The sequence below is a fragment of the Dysidea avara genome, chromosome 5, assembly GCF_963678975.1.
Source record: "Dysidea avara chromosome 5, odDysAvar1.4, whole genome shotgun sequence".
Lineage (NCBI taxonomy): Eukaryota > Metazoa > Porifera > Demospongiae > Dictyoceratida > Dysideidae > Dysidea > Dysidea avara.
The window spans coordinates 8,319,481-8,342,036 of record NC_089276.1 but is presented as its reverse complement, the minus strand read 5'-3'; the positions used below and the strand labels follow the sequence as shown (position 1 = coordinate 8,342,036).

At 38.5% G+C, this 22,556-nt stretch overlaps 1 protein-coding gene and 1 long non-coding RNA gene across 6 annotated transcripts; one reads left to right on the top strand and one right to left on the bottom strand.

The window, feature by feature from the left end:
- Positions 1-5,772, bottom strand: LOC136255644 (uncharacterized). Of its 5 annotated transcripts, none has more exons than XR_010701022.1 (5): positions 5,679-5,772; positions 4,983-5,623; positions 1,327-2,290; positions 994-1,277; positions 1-630 (listed from the first exon to the last, which is right to left on the bottom strand). It is a non-coding gene; the product is annotated as an uncharacterized lncRNA (long non-coding RNA). The 5 variants fall into 5 exon arrangements; XR_010701020.1 differs by having other exon boundaries at positions 1,327-1,425; positions 2,241-2,290; positions 4,983-5,766; XR_010701018.1 differs by having other exon boundaries at positions 4,983-5,766.
- A 236-nt stretch (positions 5,773-6,008) lies between these two features.
- On the top strand, positions 6,009-17,266 carry LOC136255609 (succinyl-CoA:3-ketoacid coenzyme A transferase 1, mitochondrial-like). Its single transcript, XM_066048414.1, has 15 exons — positions 6,009-6,230; positions 7,704-7,815; positions 8,057-8,190; positions 8,475-8,567; positions 9,034-9,183; positions 9,727-9,833; positions 10,797-10,965; positions 11,331-11,543; positions 11,597-11,645; positions 12,277-12,349; positions 14,752-14,827; positions 14,900-14,989; positions 15,040-15,120; positions 16,937-17,038; positions 17,094-17,266. The coding sequence occupies exons 1-15, from the start codon at positions 6,153-6,155 to the stop codon at positions 17,127-17,129; spliced, it is 1,563 nt and encodes a 520-aa protein (XP_065904486.1). The 5' UTR covers positions 6,009-6,152; the 3' UTR covers positions 17,130-17,266.
- The last annotated feature ends 5,290 nt before the right edge of the window (positions 17,267-22,556 follow it).

Below are 22,556 nucleotides of genomic sequence, written 5' to 3'. Positions count from 1 at the left end.
TCAAAGCATAATATAATTCAGTTGTTCAATATTGAATGTGGCAAACATAATATCATTCACTGCAGCGTCATTGAATTAAGTTATAAAGGATAACTAAAAATACCTTCCAGCAAGTGCTTGGTTGACTGACTGACTGACTGAGTATGAGAGAGAACCATCAATAGTAATAAGATGATACAATACATTATTAGTCCTCGGTCTTGTGCGACCACAGTCAGATCAAGCAAAATGTGATCTTGTGGGCACGGCAAGGAGTGTGTACATGTAAAAAAAAAAAAAGACTAACAACAACAGCAACAACAATAATTACAAGACAAAATTAAGTTAAGTGCTCTGATGACCAGTCACTACAATTCCTGGCTAAGAAAATCTTTTGCGAACATGTCATACATAGCATTGTTGAGGATCTGTTGGATGGAAGATTTGGTGGCTACAGAAAGTTGTACAAAGTCAATAAAGTTCTTGATGTTCTGAATGGAAGAAGGTAGGTAGTGACCTAGCACACTAATTTCAATAGGTTCATAATAGTTTGGGATCTGTAAGTGATCAAATTCCGCAAGCAGTTGATGATACTCAGCCTTGTTCTGTTTTCTGGACCTAGCAGATTGAATGTTGTGTTGTGTTCTGAGTCTAGAAGGCAGGTTAGTTCAAGTAAAGCAACAGAGGGTTCGCCTGAGTTATATACAACGATATCAACATAATGTCATTATTAAAAAAAAGACAAAGCATATGCATTATGCACAACATGAAGATTTTTTTTTAAAATGATTATACAGTAATTTACATAGATGGGGGGGGTGGACTTTTATGGGACAATGTTTGCAAGAAAAGATCGAGATACTCTAATAGAACAGTCAGGATCTAGATACTCTAATAGAGCAGTCACAGTATTCAGAGAAGCAGTGTAGCAAGCTACTTAGCTACATATGCGTAGTTATAAATAAGGAGATATACTTGTTGGAGGACAGCTATTGTCAGCAGGTAGTTAGTTACCTGTTGTTGTTTTTTTCTTTTCTATTCTTTTTTTGGTCTTCAGCTTACAGCTGGCCTGGCCCCCTCACTCCTTGACCTGCTCCAACGCCCCTGCAGTAATAAAAATGCTAAATAGTATTAACAGCCAGTATATATCACGTCATAGGTTTGGCTCTTGTTAAAATATCATATTCAATAGGTTTAGTAGAAGTGTGATGATGTGTGTCCTCTAGATGACTACTTTATTTTTTTGCTCCACGTATGTGACATGATTCTCTCCATCTATCAGAAGAACTGCCTGTGTCCTATATATAAGTAATACATCAGCACATAATACTTCTGTATATAACGCACATAAAAATCAGTCAGGTACTGTGGCTACACTTCTTGATCAACTATATCAATAGATCTTAGCGCCTATATATGTTTAACAGTCCAACTGCATGGTGCAACCTTGAATAAAAAATAGCATTGAAATCAATAATAGCAGCAATAAAAATCAATGGCTGCAATGACGTTGCTGACCAGTAGCAGTTTCTATAAACTAACTGAAGGTTGTATCCTTCTTGCAGCTTAGATATTTGCTCTTGGAATTTTTGTTCAGTGAGCAGATATCCAAACAACATTGGGGTTTGGCAATTAAGTGAACAAAATTAATGGTGGACCATTTATCTATAAACAGAGCTTATACTGTAATAAAACACACTCCTATCCTAATATAGCATGTATATAGTCTAATAATAGAACACATATTGTAATAGAACGCCAGTATAAATACGAGCAACAAAATAATCCGATAACAGATAATTTCAGATAACCAAAAGGGTATGATATATGCAATAATGTATTGCCAGCTTTTGGATTGTAGCATGCTTCATCATTTCTTTTTAGATCTTTATAATTAAATTATATGCACTTTATCATTAGTATCACATAATATAACCTATTATGGGCCTATAAAAATAATTTTTCTTGGTTAATGTAGTCAATGGCGGATCCAGGATTGGACATTTGGGGCAAATGTCCCCATCAGTGGAAGAGCCATATTTCTTTTGATAGAGATACTATGCACCTTGTCATAGTTGTCAGACCAAAATCAATCTGCATATTATCACCATTTATTGCAAAGTCACCTGAAACTAAAGTTACAACAGCTGTCACTCTTTCCTAGCTAACATATTGTGTGACCACATAGACCATTGGTAACATATATTATATGTTTCTAGTCAGGTCACCGGAGGGAGAGTCACGGGCACAACCTGACTCACCAGCTGCTCTAACAAGGGAGAGGATTGTACGACGTGCAGCATTGGTACTTCTATAAAAAAAAAAAACAGAAACAAGTAAAAATTAGGAATTTTAAACTAGAGTAGGGATCAGCTAGAATACAGTGCATTAATAAAAAGTACTGAAACAAGTTTGAGTTAGTGAACAAAGTGAATATCTATAGTATGCATTTCAATTATGGAAACTCTGCAGTATGGATATCCACTTCTTTTGTGTTACAGTAATTTGCTGTCATAATAATATACTAACTCAAACTTGTTTCAGTACTTTTTATTGTTGCACTATATTCTAGTTGATCCCTACTCTAGTTTAAAATTCCAAATTTTTTCTTATCCTTGTAGCTATAAGTAAAATCTGACCTGGCTCAAAACTGATCCAAACAAAATCTTTTCGACTTTTCTCTCTGACTACTACCCAGATGTTACTTTAGATGGTGCACTGTATGGCCATCTATTGGGTTCTGAAACATCCCAACAAGTGAAGTAAATGGCCATACTAGTGCACCATCTGAAGTAACATCTGCGTGGGGTTCCTAAGGCACCCCATTACCGTTTCTACGTCACATCAATGACATAACTCAAAATTTTAGATCAACAGTGAAGCTATATGCATGCTGACAGCATCTTACTTTATAGACCCAATTTTACCATTGAAATATTACAAAATGACCTGGATTATCTTCAGTTATGGGCAAATGAATGGAAAGTGTGCCCTAAAATGTGAATATTAAGAGCCCTAGGCCCTGGCATCACAACAAGTGCTACCCCCTAAAAAAGTTGCATCCTTTACCCCTTATTACTTCCAGATCTCTTCCAGATTCAATCTCATGATTGTCATTCTTCAAAAATTTTCTTGGGGAACATTACCTCCAGAACTGTCAAGCTGAATCATGCTATGCATGCTGCATTAGCCTTGTACACTGGTAAGCATTCCCTCTGAAGTATAGTCCCTTCACTGACACTTTACCACACCAGCCATATAACTGTATAATCATGTGCTTGGTTACTTTAAGATTGATTAATGACACTATAGCTGAGAGGACAAAATACTTCAACAACATAAAATGCTAGCATCATCTGCGTCTGATATCTATGCATCTTTCTGCATGCTTTCTCCCAGCTCCTGTTCTTTAAGCTATATATTATGCAAAAATTACCACCTACAGGAGGAGGAGTCAGGAGTGCTAGGAGTCAGTGCAGGAAAATCACAGGTCTAGGAGCTCAAGGCTGTGCCATGTCCCACCAGTGAAGATTTGGACATCTGAAATCCCACCTAGACCTTCACCTGCTGTGTGAGACATGGACAGTTGGCTTTTGCTTCCCCAGTTAATACCAGGTACCCATTGATGTTACAGCTGGGTGGGCTCAGTGCTTCCCCAATTAACATCAGGCCACCAGATCCCCCGCCATTTAAAGACTGGAGCAATGTGAGCAAAGCTTCTTGCTCAAGGAAACAACAACAACAGTGCCAATTTGGCATAACTGAGCATTGAACTGGGAACCTTTCGATTACCAGGCCAATGCTCTAATCACGTACACTTGGCTATGTTGCCACACATGTACACACACACACACACACACACACACACACACACACACACACACACACACACACACACACACACACACACACACACACACACACACATACACACACATTGGAAAAATGACATGGATGCACGCATATACAGGTAGATTTGCTTAAAATCGACTATTAGTATTATAATCAGTGTAAATTAGAGCCAATTTAACAGTCTATTTCAAATGTGGCCACCTCTGGAGTACTTCAATTTTGCACTCTCAAGTTTGTTTTGCAGAGCATGATCATCATCATGAGGTTGATCACCGTTGATGATTCTTTAGCTATGTACATAGTGACCCCAAAAAAGGTTTTTGGGCTCGGGCACTGTGAGACTACCATGTACAAGTAAAAGTGTGTGTGTGTGTATTTTGTCCTAGAGTAGATTTAGGGGGATGCATGGAGGGCTGAAGCACCCCGGGCCAAATTTTTACTATGTGCTAGCTAGAAAGATAGTAGAAGCTACAGTATAGGCAATAAAGAGTGAGAAGAGCTAGTCTTTTCTAGGAATCAACAAGAGGGTTGTATTTCAAGGATAAAAATGCTAAAAAATTGCTATAACATTAAAATACCCTAATAGAACAATCAACTACTCTAATAAAACATCCATTATTAAAATTTCTTAAAAGTATAAAGAACAAAGACCAACTCCTATACATACTTATAATGAACTTATAGTACTACAGCATTTATGCTGTGCCCTTTATGAATTAGTTACTATACCATGCAATGCTAGAAAATAAATAGCCAAAGCCAGTAAAGTGACTAACAATGCAATGCTTATTCAATAAGGTTCAGTCAAAATTATTGACAAAATTCAATCTCAGAAACTGAGCTAAACTCCTGTGGGGGCATATCCAAGACCTCCCTGGATAAAGCATGGTCCTCATGCTGAGTGTGCTTTGCACACTGTACTACTGGGGCGGATCTAGGATTTCCAAAGGGAAGGGGTGCTAAGCTAGAGGGCAACTAGCTATTGTGGGAGTTCAAAAATGTGGCAATTGATTGATACAACTACCTGTCTAATCCACCCCTGTCTGTGGTTTTGCCACTTTTGTGCAGGTACAATTACTGATTACACTATGTGGACACTATAGGGGCATGTGCTAAGGAAAATGTTGCAATTCAATGGCTTAGTTGTTCACCTTTGTCCTGGATGAGTGGTCCGGAACTGCTGAAATTGTATACAAGCACGAGTTCTAAAAAATTATTAGAAACTCTTGATACAAGATTTCTGGGTGGATTTCTGATTTCTAAGTTGATTTCTACTGCTTTTCACCACTTGCCCTTTCAGTTGGGAGGCTTGGAATCAAGTGGCTCATATCATTCGCCTTTCTATAGGCTATTGTAATTCTGCCGGTACATGTTTTGGTGTCTCATCTGGTGGGGACTTGTTAAGTCATCATATACCATTGCCTGGAGAGGAATCTGACATATCTTTTTTTGAACACTAATCTATCTCTATGTCCAACATGATGCTTGCTCTCACAATGATTTTCAATCTACTCTAGATGATAATTATATTGTTTAACTTCTTATTCATATGAGCTGGTTTCTGTAGTGCACCATGCCTTGCTTCAAGATCACCCTGGTGCAAGGTATTGCATCTTCCAACCATTCTCGTCCAGGGGATGTTTGCCATCCAGATCAGTTTCCATCTCACTCGCCCACTTATTTTTGGCTTTGGCTGTCAGATGCATGTCCCGCACTCTGCTGCTTCTCAGGTTGGGGTGGTTGCTGCTGCCAATGAAGAGGTTAAGGACAGCTGTCATTTCAACTTTTTTATCTGCAGTCAATAAGGGGATTTCTTTTGCTTGTAAGATTATCAACTCTATACTGACCCAATTGTACACTGATTAAGGTTAGTCTCGTCCTCGCAGACCCTTCCCTCCGGGGTGGCGCTTATCGATTAGAGATTATAAGCGCCCCCTTCTCGAAGGGGGCGCTTATAATCTCTAATCGATAAGCGCGAGGACGAGACTAGATTAAGGTTTGCCCCATCACTATTGAAACGTTTTACATTATGTTCTTTGTTCAGAGGATGATTTGGACTTTGGTTCGGTGGTAGTGCGGGTTTTATCAAGTAGTATAGTTGTAGCTTTTGTTATAGATTAGTTTGTCGTCATTAATTGTGCTACAGTTTACGGATTTTCCAATTTACAGAGAAACACGGAGGGCACAGGCTTAATTGGATTTCGTTTTCCGCTCCGCGTTTCTACCCTCGTCGACCCTCGTTTCTACCACACGAGCTAGCGTACGAGATTTCAGTATAGGATTGTCGGACCCCTCGGTCATGGGCAATGTCCTAGGCAATCATGTTGAAATTTCTTAGCTGTCAGAAGCGTCCCTTACAGTCGGCGATTTTTTCGAGTGTCCATCATCATATTTTACAGGTATTAAAGCAATGTGTTTGCGTGTGTGTTAGTGGTAGTCGCTGTGTAGAACCAATTATTTTTCTTGCAAGCTAGGCTCTTCGTGGCCATTTCAAACCCCCCATACCCTAAAAGTATCACGTTGTCCGATATCGATATGATAGAACATGATGCAATAGTACTAGTTTTGATTGATCTCAAAATTGTGACTAGGCCTTAGCTTCTCACAGGTCCCCAGTGGAATAACACTCAAATGTGAACAAACATTTTCACTACTTGCAACAGGGAGAAGTGTAAAGCGTCATGTAGCTTCTTTGGTTTTCCAACTGTCCATATTTAGAATGATAACAGTAAACAATTGCATGTTTGTGGCTAATTAAGAAGCCATATCACACTGATTTATTTTGTTCAGCTGGACTGCTTTTCCATGAAACCAGACTTCAGTCCCCAATTAACAGTCCAGCAAGGTGTGACTACAACTGTATCATTCATTCCCATATAGCCCTGATATGTGTTCCACATTTACAAAGATGTCCTGCCTGTAGTATTGCTGCCTTACACTATTGTATATGTGTGAATCACTGCTAATCAATGTTCATAAGTTACTGGCCAGCTGCCTATGTACCCTACAATTTCTGTGAAATTTCTACTGCTGTCTATTAGTGTCTAACCTATGTACGTCTCATCCATATGTAAAGCAAGTAGCAAGAGTTCCCTTAGAAATATTATGAACTCTTGGTAGGAGTTAAACCCTCAGGAGAGTCTGATTATGAAAGACAAGCACATTCAGTATTGGCCACATGTGAAGTCATATCATCCAGCACAGCAAAAATTGAAACCATACATACCAACTTGTTTATCAAGAGTTGTCTGTGAAGTCTAAACTACTTCAAAGAGGTGTGCCATAACACTATGATATCATCGTTATCACATGGTTAAACATATATAAAGTTCAAAGTGAGATTTAGTTAAACTATGAAATCATGATATCCTAGGGTTTAGCAAGTTGGATTTGGGATCACAGAAATTAGAGGTAATGAAACAATTAAGAGAGGTCACAGATATGCTAGAATTAATTCTACTTCAGTCCATACCCATGACTAAATTAGGATAAAACGTTCACTAGTATACCTGCAGGTGTAGGCGACCTCCCTTGTTTCCCTACTTTTTTCTGTGATCCCTAACTGTGTTAATCCCTTAGCAATTAGCTGTGTTGCATCAGGTCTTGTGTTGGTTGACAATAGCAGTGTTTCTCGGTCTTTCTGTCTCTCTCCACACACACAACACAGACACACACGTGCATGTGCACACACAGGACCTCTCTAATGTGACACCTCTGTAATCCAGAATATCTAGATGTAATGTGACACTGTTTGCTACACCAATAAGACTTCAACATCGTCACTAATGTTTTGAACATTGCATTAAAGAGGTTTCACTGTATATCCTCAAGCATGGACTATCCCATCACAAGTTAATGTTGTTTTATCCTAGAGAGGTTTGTCCCAGTCAACAAGACTATGCCGTCCAGTAGAGTTCTATGATGACCACACTGCAGGAGAAGCTGTTAGAGATATCAAAGATGGGAGCACTCTTCTAGTTGGAGGTACGTAGGTAGTCTCACATGACCAGCCCACTATTTGCTTTTTAACTTTTGTGTGGGCTGTCATGCGAGCCAAGTACATTTGTGTGTAAATCTGTGATGTAATCATGATCATATGTGTTCAGGTGTAGAGTTATCATTTAACACAATATTTTTGTGTAACAATAACATTTTGTCAAAATAGCCTTGTTCCAATGTGTTGCTGAGTTCCACTATACATCCCTTATGTTATTTGTATTGGCAGGATTTGGCCTGTGTGGCATTCCAGAGAAGTCAATTGCAGCAATTAAGGATTGTGGGATAAAAGATCTTACAATTGTCAGTAACAACGCTGGGATAGAGGGACATGGATTAGGAATCTTGCTGAAGTCTAACCAGGTGTGTTAATAATCTAACGATTTTGTGTATGATAGATTGTGTCCATCCCTTAAATGAAGAAATTAAGCCAATAAGCTTTGAGGACTTGTATTTTATGAATGTATAATTATGGCGATTTTGCTCAAAAGTTGGTATGTTGGGTGTGAATATTTTGAGAGTGTGGTGTAATTGAAACTACTCTGTGTGGTGTATACTGTAGTATGTACTGATACTGTAGTATGTACTGATACTGTAGTATGTACTGATACTGTAGTGTCTTTCAATCACTCAAGTGTGTTTTACAGATCAAGAAAATGTACTCATCGTATGTCGGTGAAAATGCCTTATTTGAACAACAGTACTTGACTGGAGACCTTGAAGTGGAGTTGGCCCCTCAAGTATGTGTGTTGTGTGGGTGTGGGTGTGTGTGCGCGCGTGGCTGTGTGTGCATAGTACATACATGTGGCATGTAGCCCATAGTCCTGCTGTTTAGGTTATAGACATGCATCATACCTTATTGGACTCTTTAGAGATTATTTTTCAACTGTCTATATAAGATTGAGATTGACTGCTTAGTTGGAGTATATTTTAGTAAAGGTATATGCTCTATTAGAGTAATTGAACTATGTATGTATCGATCTTTGTACTGGCCTGTATAGAAGCAATATTTGATGTTGCATACTGTGTCAGTTGTACAAAACATATTTAACCCCCGATTAATTCAAAGGATAATTTAGGGAACAGATAATTTAGGGAACAGAATTGATCATAACTCCCTGTTAACATGCTTTCAGCCTTCTTGTGCTGCCCTAGTGAGGTAAATGTACACTGTCATCTGGTGCTATTACTGATGTTTGTTGACAGGGAACACTAGCAGAGAGGATCAGAGCAGGAGGTGCAGGGATCCCAGCATTTTATACTCCCACAGGATATGGTACTCTCATACACAAGGGTGGTCTAGTGATCAAGTATAACAAGGATGGGACTGCTATGATTGAGAGTGTGGAGAAGGAGGTGAATCAGTGTAGTGTGTGTGTGTGTGTGTGTGTGTGTGTGTGTGTGTGTGTGTGTGTGTGTGTGTGTGTGTGTGTGTGTGTGTGTGTGTGTGTGTGTGTGTGTGTGTGTGTGTGTGTGTGTGTGTGTGTGTGTGTGTGTGTGTGTGTGTGTGTGTGTGTGTGTGTGTGTGTGTGTGTGTGTGTGCAGTGTAGCTAGCGAAGCACAGAATTCAGTGCAGTACAACACATACGCATACCGTATTTCCTCGTATAAAAGCCACATTCAAATAAACACCTGATCCTAAATTAAGGCCAGGGGGCGCTACCTTAATGCAAGGGGTAGTAGAGATGACAATAGCGTAATTTGTAGAACAAGCCTTACTACAACTATTGAAACCCGGGACTTGTCAAAAGTATGTCAACAGCAGCAGCAACAAGATTTTTCAGCTGGTTCACAAATGGATTATAAGAAATAAACGCCTAGGCTTTTATATACGAGGAAATACGGTACACACGCACACAACAACAACAACACATGCACACTCTCTCTCTGTTTCTCCAGTGTAGAGAGTTTGATGGTAGGAGGTACATAATGGAGAGAGCCATTACTGGAGACTTCTCACTGGTCAAAGCGCAAAAAGCTGATAGAGCAGGCAACTTAGTGTTTAGGTAATGACATATACAGTAGAGTAGTGTGATAAATGTATCATGACTTGTAGTGTTTCTAATGGGTGAGGAAGAGCTTAGGTTAGATGACTAACATTTGACTCTTATAAATTTTGATTTAGTCCCCAAAGTCAAACCTGTTGTCATGATGAGCCAGAGGAGGTACGACACACTCATGTGGGCTCATCAGATTTGAATAGAGCATTTAAAAATCAACTTTAGGAGGGTTTCATTGACAACTAGATGTTAATTAAAAGCTTTTCTAATATATGATTTAATGGACTTTATCCACAATGACGTCACGAGCAACAAGATGGCTGCATTTTGGGGTACTAATGTACAGACGCCTATGGAAAAATTCTTTTGATCGATCGTATTTCACTCGTGAAGAAAGATACCAAGGTGTAACCAACAGGTATGGGTATAAAGTAACAAAAACTATTGCAAACAAGCGTTATCTCGAAAATTTTCCAGCATGCGATACAAATCATTTGTTGTACTGTCTTATAACCGTACCTGTTGCTTAGAGCTCGATATCTTCTTCCCTGGCTGAAATATGATCAATCAAAAGAATTTCTCCATAGGCGCCTGTACATTAGTACCCCAAATAACGCGGCCATCTTGTGCTCGTGACGTCATTGTGGATAAAGTCCATGGTGCAGTGAACCCTACTGAACCCCAGTGGTTTGATATTAATATACAGGATGATTGGAGACATCATCACATGATGAAGAGCTTACCGCATGAAACAGACAGCAAACAGCAACAATGGAACAGGATAGATTTGGAAATTGTATTCAATGTCCCAGATTTAGTTTAGAGGTCAAAATACAGTGTATATAATTAACAAAATTCTTTTGATAGTGCTTAATGTGTGTCATACTTCCTCTGACGATGAGCAATAAGATTGGCTACATTATACACTGCAACATATATACACCACATACACTTCTGATGTTTTAATAGGCTGTCCACACGTAACTTCAATGTTCCAATGGCTAAAGCTAGTAAAGTGACGATAGCTGAAGTGGAGGAGATTGTTGAGACTGGTGAGATTGATCCTGATCAGGTCCATGTATCTGGGATGTATGTTGATCGAGTGATCAAGGGATCAAACTACGATAAAAAAATTGAGGTAATGCAAGACTGTTTAGTTAGGTACAGTGTGTGTGTGTGTGTGTGTGTGTGTGTGTGTGTGTGTGTGTGTGTGTGTGTGTGTGTGTGTGTGTGTGTGTTGTATGTGTGTGTGTTGTATGTGTGTGTGCAGTATAGTGTCATTTTGTACTCAAATGGCACACTGATGCGGTTGCCAAAGAGAGTCATGTGACCTTGTTACACAAGTGACCAGCTTCTACATATATATTAGAGCTACAGTTTCCCTAACATTTATGTTTTTGCTGTTACCACAGCACATGATAGTCCATTGTGTAATTGAGAACTTATTGTTAGCAGAATCTCTTTGCTGGGTGTATTGGTTTTAGGTACAGTTGTATTTTCCAGAGGAAGACAACCAGGACACCAGAAGGGGAGTCATCAGCACAACCAGACTCACCAGCTGCTCTAGCAAGGGAGAGGATTGTACGACGTGCAGCATTGGAACTGAAGGATGGAATGTACATCAACCTGGGAATTGGAATTCCCATGATGGCACTAAAGTTCATCCCAGTTGACATCAAAGTTACTCTGCACAGCGAGAATGGAGTACTGGGACTGGTATACTATTATATACATATCAAGGGCAACTAGTTAGTAATGTATATTCATAGGGACCTTATCCATTAGAAGAAGAAATAGATGCTGATTTGATCAATGCTGGTATGTATTGATAACTGAGACTGGATGGCACTGTGGTGAAAGGGGAGGTCTTTAAAAGTCTCTTAAAATTTGCTATTTAGGTTTTGTGTTAGTGAAAGCTTTTATAGTTGGGTCTGTGACCCCTACTGGAAGTAGCCATTGCCTAACTTTCTTATAATGCTGGATTTCCAGCATGTGCACTATTAGAGAATATTTATGGAATAGGAAGTTTATTCAGCTGCTGGGAAGGTTATTCAGCTGCTGGGAAGGTTATTCAGCTGTTGTTGTATAAACAGCTGAATAAACTAAACAGCCCTCATGTATCACTTGTTGTGATCAACAGTTTTGTTTTTTTCCAATTCTGTTCTAGAGTATTCATCACATGTGCATGATTGCAAATTTAGTTTTATTCTATACAATGCACAACATACAAAGTATTAAAAAAAGATGTTACAGTATACAGTGTCACAGAGATTAATGTAATAAAAAAATGTGTTGGTGACTTATCTGTACATGATTCTCAATTATGATTTCTTTGTAAAACTTGAAGATGTTTTGTGATGTAGAGAGTAAGTAGTCTTGGTATCTATGGTTTTTTTTCTTGGTATCTATGGTTATAAGTCGTCACGTCATTGTTTGTGCTATGTTACAGGCAAGGAGACTAGTACAGTGATGAAAGGAGGATCTTTCTTCTCCAGTGATGAATCTTTTGCAATGATCCGAGGGTGAGTATCTATGCTACAATTGGAGATGTATTGCATCATATGAAAGAAACTGGTACCAAGTCAGAAGATGACTTTTGCACTCAAATAAGTATTAGACAATGGCATGCAGCATTTCCTTTGATGTGTGGAGGTCTCTTATTTACGAAGAAACGTGGTATCAGGTGTCTTACCTCAGGTGTCTTACCTGACAGTTGTTTACAACCACAATGTGGTCCACAGTAATGCAATTAGCCTTTTGTGGATAATTAGTATTTAGCACATCAGTAAACACCAAGGGAAACAATGTGATTGTGAGCAGATTGTAAGAAAGAAATTACACTCAGGTACAGAGAGCTTGCATCCTTAACAACTGTTGCTAGTCGGCCATACTTGGGGGCAGGTTTCAATGAGATGAATGCCCTTGGTTCGTCACTGCAAGATGCCAACAATGAGTATTGCTGTCAGACGCTAGGATAAAGTTGGAAACAAATATTGAAAACTAGGTTTAATACAGACAAGCGAATTATTAATTTTTGACGAATTTTAATAGAACTTTACGTGGGCAAGATCAAAGGAAAAAGTGTACTTTAAATTTCATAAAGTGCACTCAGCCGGCCAACTGCTTCATCGGTCACAAAGAGTGCTTTATTGCACCGCAAAGAGTGGTGCAATATAGCACTCTTTGTGGGCAATAGAGCACAGTTGCCCACGTGCCTTAGTGTAGGCTAATAACCTACGGGGCCAGTACGACTAATCACCCAAGCCAGTGAAGGTTGATAGCCTCGCCGCACTGAGTGATCAATCACCCTAGCCAATACGAGTTCTACCACTGGATTGCTTTTATAGACATACCTAAATGCTTCAATGATGGGTGGAAGAAGGTTACTTTGCTGTTACGTTTGTAAATGTAAACGGACAAGTCCTGGAGATATCACGGAAATACTTCACCATGTGACTCACAATAGAATCAATTGTGGGTTGCGAGCAAAACCTGCCAAAAGATGCAATGAATGTCTACCATGCCAAACTATGGTGAACTGCGCGTGAGTTACTTTGTTAAACTGGTTTGTGTGTGTTCAGGCTGCTAATAGTTCGTGCAATGCGTGTTAATTACTAGTTCTAGTGTATGGTGAAGCTACACGAGTAGAAAGTTCCATAAATCATTTAAAGCATAGCCTTCTCGTGCTATATGAAAAATAAAGTACTGGGCGCTTGGCCTTGATGCTAATAAAGCACTCAGCTTTGCCTCGTGCTTTATTAGCATCTCGGCCGTGCGCCTCGTACTTTATTTTTCATAAAGCACTCGCAGCTATACTTTAACATATACTAAACTTTTGACCATGGCTATCCTAGTTTATAGTTATCCTAGTACAAGTGACTAACCTAGAGAATATGTCCCGTTCTCCGCTTAACCATTGAGAATGACTGCAGCCTTCGTCCTCTGCCCTCAAGTATGGCTAACCAGCAATGGTTACTAAGCATTTTGCGACACGCGTTTCCTATGCAACTTCTCTATGCTGTTATTTGTGGCTAGCTCAGTGGAGATTAGACCATCATAGTAGCTGGTTAATCAAAAAAATCCATTAATTCAGTTTGTGGCCTTCGCATTAAAGCACACTCTGTAGACCTAGACAGCCATGCTAGCACTGGCTATTAATTCACATTCGCTGCCATTCACATGTATCTATAATGTCTGAAATATACTTTTTATTGACTTCACAAACCTTTATTCACGTGCGACCTCGCATCTTTTGCTCGCTGAAATACCCTTGGTGTTTATAATGGGAACTCTCTACTAACTCACTTCTTCTACGCCATTGTCTAAAACACTTAGACACTAGTAATAGACGTCTTTGAGGATTTAAAAACCATCAATGACGTCAATAAGTACCGAGGTGCAGCCAAGGTAATTATTGACGTCACCGATGGTTTTTAAATCCTCGAAGATACCTATTACGAGTGTCTAACTATTACGAAGATTGCCAAGGCTTAAGTTGGTAGTCTGGTGGCTTGTCTACCCAATGGGTGGGCTGCTTCCCCAGTTGACATTAGGTCCCCAGGCGAAGCAAATTCCCAACTGTCCTTGTCTCGCTTAGTGGTGTTGGGATCGCCAGGTGTTGTGACCTCTCTCCTTGAGACCTGGACAGTCCTCCTGTGGGTTACTAGTCCTGCCCCAGGAGGATTTGCCTACACAAGACTCAAGTGCCTGAGTGGTGCACAGGCATCCCAGTGCTGGTTCACTGGGTGGCAATATCTGTGTTTTGCACAGTTGCCGGAGGCTTTGCTTTGCTACCCTATGGTAGTATTAATTGATTTATTCCTTGTGTCTTGTGTAGTATGCCTTGCAATAATTTAGACATGTTTTCAGCTTGCGTAGTTACATCTACTGATAATTCTGTAAACCATTTCCATCACACTTTTAGTGGTCACCTTGACTTAACCATTCTTGGAGCAATGCAAGTGTCACAGTATGGAGACCTAGCCAACTGGATGATACCAGTGAGTGTAATGTCTATCTCCTCAATGCTAAAGTTTCCCTCCTCTAAATTTATTGTTTGTTGTTCTCTGTAGAAGAAAATGGTGAAGGGTATGGGAGGAGCGATGGATCTGGTGTCCAGTAGTGACACCAAAGTTGTGGTTACCATGGAACACACTGCAAAGGTCGTCTTTGTTGTGGTGGAGAATTAAATGATGTGTTGTCACCTTCACAGAATGGAGCACACAAAATAGTTGGAGATTGCAATCTACCATTAACTGGTACGAGATGTGTGGACAGGATTATCACTGAAATGGTAACTAGTCTATGCAATAACTAAGATACCTATTATATCCAACTGGTTTCAAACTTCTGTAATGTTTCTGGCTTCTTATTCTGTTTGTTTCTGCAGAATAACATATGGATCTGTACCATTGGGTTTTCATACAGTATTTATGCTGAACATCTCATAACTCAAGTATACTAGTTGTTGAAAGGAAGGTGTTAGGAAATAAAAAACAAATCCATTGCTAGTCATACAGCAGTCATATGACTTACATAAGTACTAAACCATACCACACCCCCTTACTTTGGGCAAGCAGGTGTCATCACAAATGACATCACTGCTATATCAGTGAGGGGAACATTGACTAGCCAGTTTAATCACAATCCCAATTGGTGCCTCCCCCAAGGTGGTTGTTTCATGCACTGGCTACATTTAACCCTTAAATCCACAGAGAATGCGTGTTTACACAGTATTGGCACGCATGGCAATACTAGGTGAGGTAACTTAATTCTTATAGCCTACAACAGCACACTGATTAAAAGTCTGTTCACTGGGATGGGATACTTAGAGAAGGTTAAATGAACACTGTAGCTTACTTGTTGAGAAGCAATTAACAACAGCAAATATTGTCTGTGTGTTTCAAAATTCTAGCCACATGTTTAATTTCGATTGTGGGTTTACTCACGTGAGTTGTATATGGCCTGATAGAAAATTTGATGGTGAATCGAGCAGAACTTGTTGCAAGGTGATAAGAGCAACCACCATCAAGCTATGGATCATTTTATAAAGGTACGTAAAGGGTTTGTGTGTTTCCTTACCAACAAGTTACTTGCACGGCTAGTTTTTACCTCACCATTTAGCGTTAGGGTAAAACCCGAGGTATCATTTTAATCCTTGTTACATCCTGAGTAGAATGACGTAAATTGCATAGCCATAGGGCAGGCACTTCAAAAGTTACAGTGCCTTGCGGATTTAACCCTTAAACTCGCATAATCCAGAAAACTGGATTTAAACTTGATAAATACGCATGCCTTGCACAAAACACTGTAACTTTTGAAGTGTCCATCCTATAACAATGTCATTCTACTTGTGATGTAACAAAGATTAAAATGATACCTAGGGGTTTACCCTAATGCTAAATGGCGAGGCCAAAACTAGGCGTGAAAATAACTTTTCGGTAACGAAACACAGAAACCCTTTACATACCTTTACAAAATAGTTGATAACTCAATGGTAGTTACTCCTATCATCTTGTAACAACTTCCAATCGATTTGTCGTGAAATTTTTTATCAGGCCATATACAATTCACGTGAGTAAACCCACAATCGAAATTGAACTTGTGGCAAGAATTTTGAAACACAGAGACACGACTCGTCACTGTTCATCGCTTCATAAAAAGTAAGCCACTGTGGTTAGTGTTCGTTTTAACCTTCTCCAAGTAGCCCAGTGAACACACTTTTAATCTATGTGTATTTGTAGGCCGTAAGAATTAAGTTATCCCACCTAGTATCGCCATGCGTGCCCATATTGTGTAAACACGCATTTCCGAAAAGTTCTCTGCGGGTTTAAGGGTTAATTATTGTATACTAACAAAGGCAGTGAAATAATATTGCAAATCCTCTGGTTGTAGTTATCACATGAATGTCCGTAAGTACTACAAGGCTCTTTGCTGTACTGATGGGCTCCCAACTCTAATAGGAAAGTCATTTTGACATAACATTCAAGCAAGTTACATACTTAAAGAGCTTTTGGGTCCTATGCAATTAGATAGTGCATACCCAAACACCAAAAGACATCACTTTTACATCTTGACTGTTCTATTAGAGTGTTTTGTTACAACTACAGGCAGTGTTTGATGTTGATCCCAATAATGGGTTGACACTAGTGGAAGTGGCAGAAGGTGTGAGTGAAGATGATGTAGGCAAGGCAACCGGATGTCCATTTAAGGTGCTGACCTTTCTTAAAGTATGATACTTTATCATGTTTTTGTTCTTTATTTCAGGTTGCTGAGGTGTTACGGCCGATGGCTCAAATGTAAAATATAACAACACGTTAATGTATACATACATAAATCAGGTCATACATAAACCAATTACATTGTACTATGAATTATTCATTTGTGTTCTCAAGGAAAAATATACATGCTTACACTCTTATAGGGAGTAGTCATTGAAATATGTTGCTTGTTATGTTTTGATGGAGACAACCAAACTAAACAGATTATTATTATCAAACTAGATCAGAATTGTTTAAAGTTAATGCACTGGAGTCACACAAGTATCTGTACCAAGTGTGATGAAAATGAACAACAGTTGCTGCTGTCCAAATTTTCATCACTTTTCCATTGAAAACTAAAGTTTGTGAAAATCTTGGGTATATGGGTGACAGGCACTCTTGGGAAATAGTAAATTGCAACTTTGAAAAGGTGTTCATTTTTAGCTCTTCTATGACTGTAGTATTTGCTTTTGGTGGAGCAGCTGGTACATATACAATTTTGAGTTTAAACTTTGTCACACAAACCAGTATAGCAGATAATTTGTCATATCAATAGTGCTGACCCTGAACAATCTTAGAAATGATGGAGTACACGATGCAGTACACCACAATCTTTTGTTTGCATTAGTGCTGCTTTATGATCCTGAACTTATCGATTTATGCTTGCAGTTTTCTACCCCCCTATATATAAAAGCATGCATGCGTGCTAACAATTATTTATACTACAATTGAGGATAACATCCACAGATCTCTTATTCAGACTTCATGGATAAGGCAGCAGGCCACCAAGATTAAGCCAAGTGACCGCTTGGTGTTGTAGTAGGTGGGGCAGTTTCTCTGAGAATATTCATCATTAAGCACCTCTACTATAGATGTGTTGATGAATTTTGCCAGACTACTAAAACTCTCCCTATAACTTAGATGGAAGTAAACAGATAAATAGAATCCAGTCTGGCTCCTTTGAGCATAGATGCATGACTGCAGGCTTGTCCATTACTCTGGGTCCAACATGGTGTACAGATACATGGAGGCACCTTTTTGGTATGCCATCACTTGTAACTCAATCATATGCTTACAAACGTAAAAGAAAGCATGACTGACAAAACCAGGAAAAATTCTGAGTCATACAAGCGTGTACATCTGGAGAAAAAGTATCATATAACACCACCAATTCCAGATGAAGATTATGGGCCAGATGCCACTGCTCCAGACATCACCAGTCAACAAAATCTTCATGACATCTGTAAAGAGTTCCTCAAGTCCCTGTGTGTTAGTGATGCAAAAGCTGCTGAGCTAGCTGCTGCTACTGCCAATCATGACGTTTCTCCGAACAGTTTATGGCAAAGGCTTCGGAGTGTGCAGCTAACAGCTTCATCATTTGCTCCTGTGGTCAAACGTAGATCGAAGTTTGAGAAATTGGTTGAGTTCATCCTTTACAGGCCACCTTGGAATACAATATCTGCATTGGAGCGGGGCAGAAATCATGAAGAAGCTACATAAACAGCATACATAATTGTCAAAGCCAATGTAACAATCACTATTGGGTTTCCAAACCTTGATTATATATTTCCAAACCTTGATTAAAAATATACATTTCCAAACCTTACTTGTATTACATGATTTGGCTTCTCACAAAGTTAAGGAGGCTGGCCATGGACAATTTTTCCCTGAAAAGTCAACAAAATTAATAATGTCCTTGTATATAGCTAGACCTAATATCAACAAAGATGAACAAAATGTAAAATGCTTTATTTTAAATAGCTTCCAAAACTTCTTTGAAGATTGAGTGTCCTTCTAAGGTACATGGTCTTTTGGTGAGTGTTGTACTATTAGTTTGGGAAATAAATCTCTATCATGAACCACTACTGGGACTCATGTAATACAACTGGCTTAAGGCTTCACACTTCTGTAAAGATTGTTTTGTCTTTGCAACATTTCTTTGATCTCACATTGTAGTTTCAACATCTCTAATCAGCTATCATGCATGTACAGTCCCTGTATAAATTCTTTTCAGTGAGATCAGTATAATTTATTCAACGCAAGGTATGATACAAATAAGGTTCTGATTATTTTTTTGTCTCATGGGCAACCCTTGTATTTGTAGATCTGTGTACAGGGGAAATAAAAATATTTTTCAAAATGTGTGCTTGTATAAAATTTACCGTTGTGAAATGAAATTACCATAATTCGCTTTATTTTCATGCAAAAACAATCCGTAAAAAATAAATAATTTTTCGTGTGATTTACATGAGTGATTGCTCTATTACTGTATTAGAGTAGTTCAAACTTTAATATGTAAAAATTTTCTTGTAAGAAATTTTTGTACAAGTTTTGCATACGAAAACTATTTTACAATGAAAAAAGCAAATTATGGTAGTGAATGCTCTCTAGAAGAATATTCAGCTGTATGAGCTGGCTACTCCAAATGAATTACAATGGTTAATCCTTTTTGCATGTGATTTAGGCTTAAAGATGTAGTCTCATGTGCCAGATGGTTTGTACATAAATTTATAAATCTATGGATTGTATGGGGTGGAAAATGCATCCCCTCCCCCCCTCCCACATACACACACAAACCGTCTGGTACACTAAACTATTATTACTAATAGTTTAGACTACACAGATAATTACAAAGACTACAAAGATAATTAGGATAATTATCAAGACTACATGTAGTTGTACTATTAAGAGTGTTTCACTATAGCTTTGGTGAACCTTGGTTTAGGTGACTGTTCTATTAGAGTGTATTGTTGCAAACCAAAACTAATGCTCATTGAAAAAGAAGCAGTTGAAATTGATGGTTTACGGGTATAGGTATGGTATATGCCCTTTCATGATATGACCATCTCATTGCTGGGCAACAATACGTAGGCCAGCATAATATTCCAGCCATAGGTAACAGTTATATAACTAGTTGAATAGCTAATGGATATAATCATAACCAGTTGGACAGTAATGGCAACCAGTTGGACAGCTATTGGGAAATCACACAAACCTACATTTAACATTCATTTAATTAACATGTCAGATTGAAGATTGAATATTTGACTGTATGCATTATTGGTCTTAACACTGAAATTAAAAATATTATGAACTTCTTAAATGGACATCCAGTTGTTTTGCCTACATCAATCTTCACTCACACCTTCTACCACTTCTACCAGTGTCAACCCATTATTGGGATGATCAACATCAAACACTGCCTGTGGGGTATAGTAAGATCAGGATATTACAATAGTGGAATATGTGCAGTGAAATACTCTAACAGTGCATTCACTGATTAAAATTGTTAATGGACGTTGGAAGCATAACAGAGAAAACATGCAATTTTGGGTAAAATTACATGACCAAATTTTTGCATTCAGGTATAGGTTTAATGTGAAAGAAATGACTATCTGTACTGACAGGCTTTAGAGGTACTCCGTAGGACATTGCGCTTAGACCCACAAAGGATATGTACACTTACCAGTTAACAGAGTTGGGGGATACTAGTTACTTTTGTAACTAAGTTACATAACTGAAGTAACTAGTAATATAACAAGTTACTTGCTTTGTAACTAGTAACTTGTAATTGTCTGAAAAGTAACTAAGTTACAATAGTATCTATAACTAATTATGCTTTAACTAGTAATTGTCTGAAAGGTAACTAAGTTACATTGTAACTATAACTAATTATGCTTTAAAAGCAAGAGCACTTCAATTTTTGTGCCATGTATGTTACAGCCACATTAAGTAGACAGATTCTGTATACCATTCTCTGATTCAGCTTGAGTAACAGATGTAACAATAATTAAAACTGACTTGAAATAGTTATGTCAAGTGCACATATGTATTGCATCCCTTAATCATATCTGAGCAAAATTCATGTTACAAAAGCTAAAAACAGGTCATAATTTATACTACGAAATTAGCTAGTAACTAGAGTACTTAGTTACCCTTTGAAAAGTAACTGTAACTGAGTTACATATGGGATAAAAGTAATGCATAACCAGTAACTAGTTACATTTCTGAAGTAACTACCCCAACTCTGCCAGTTAAGTTCTTTAACTGTGGATAACTAGACTTATGTTACCAGCAGTACTATTATAAAATAACTCAACCAAACCATGCACTATATATATATATATATGTGTTATAAAGCAATGCAGTACTTTTCTAAATATAAAAGCATAAGATTATCAAATATTCACTTCGGCTGTCAGATTGATAATAATCTCGTCAGAAATACCGTATGGTCCAAATTCTTGTACAATTTTTTTCAGTAAGTCTCTCTTTACTTGTCCGCCCTGATAAGGTTGAGGAGGCATGGAGAAGAAGGATACCATTAACTCATCGACAGCTTTGTCTAGTTTTGAATCATACTCATCATCAGAAAGACGCATGTATTTGTTGCTACTAATTCTCGACATAACATCATTGATTGGTAGCCATCGGTAAGTATCTGGACATTGAATTTCTGTTGGTCGAAACTGACTCTTGTACGAAACCTTTGGTAAGGTGTAATTATAGTAGCCAAGAATATAGTATTTCAAAGATGGCATGGATTTCTGCAGCTTTCTGGTTAAAGCAATCTCTCTGATAACCGTAAATATTCCGGGGTGGATAAAACGTATGGCAGGGTCGTAGAAAAAATATATGGAAATAAAACAGCTGGGAGTAATGTCAACTATGGTTACCATGACAAGTTCATCATCTAAATAATAGTGAACGTGAAATGTACCAAGTCTCTCAGAGCTGGCGTAGTCACTATTAGGAACAAGTGATTTTACAAAGCCCCAAACATATTCATCAAACGATTGAAACTTTGATTTACCCAAATGAATGGTGTCTTGGAACATACAGTATAGTTCATATTCACGTGGGAGCATAGCTTGGAGTTTATCAGACGGAGGATTACAAGAATGAAGCTCCTGTCGAAATGTATGCCTTTGATTACTTGCGCTATTGTCAGTACCAAGAAGATATTCTTCCAGAGTCTTGGCTTTAGGCTGCTGTTTTACACTGGCCTCTCCATGCTTTTCTTTCCACCTTTCCCGCTTTATTTCTTTGGCTTTTCTACAAGGGGGCTTGTTTGGGTCTGGACCCTTACCTGTTTGAACAGGACGCTTCTGTTTTATTTTGTTTGCCACAATCTTAGTCTCAATATTTTGATTGGCATTATTGGAAGAAGTGTCTGTTTTCCAACGAGAATCTCCATGTTGTAGGAAGTTCTTAAAACGTCTGATATTTGCACGATGTGACTTAGACACAATATACCTGCTGACTTCCAATCTTATTGAATAGTTAGGACAGCACACAGATCGTATGTCTGGTTTGAAGCAAATGGTACCAGTACGCCACCAGCCTGCCTGGTAGAGCTTGTCCAACAAGCTAAGACTACAACGCATCATTGTAAGATAGAAGAATACATTGCCTCCCTCTGTATTGCAATATGGACACTTTTGTGGGTTCTTGCTAACGCCTACTACAG

Coding starts and splice junctions, on each gene's coding strand:
- LOC136255609 (XM_066048414.1), top strand. CDS start 6,153: ATGTTGAAATTTCTTAGCTGTCAGAAGCGTCCCTTACAGTCGGCGATT. Junction 11,544..11,596: donor AGAATGGAGTACTGGGACTG/GTATACTATTAT, acceptor GTATATTCATAG/GGACCTTATCCATTAGAAGA. Junction 14,990..15,039: donor CCATGGAACACACTGCAAAG/GTCGTCTTTGTT, acceptor TCACCTTCACAG/AATGGAGCACACAAAATAGT.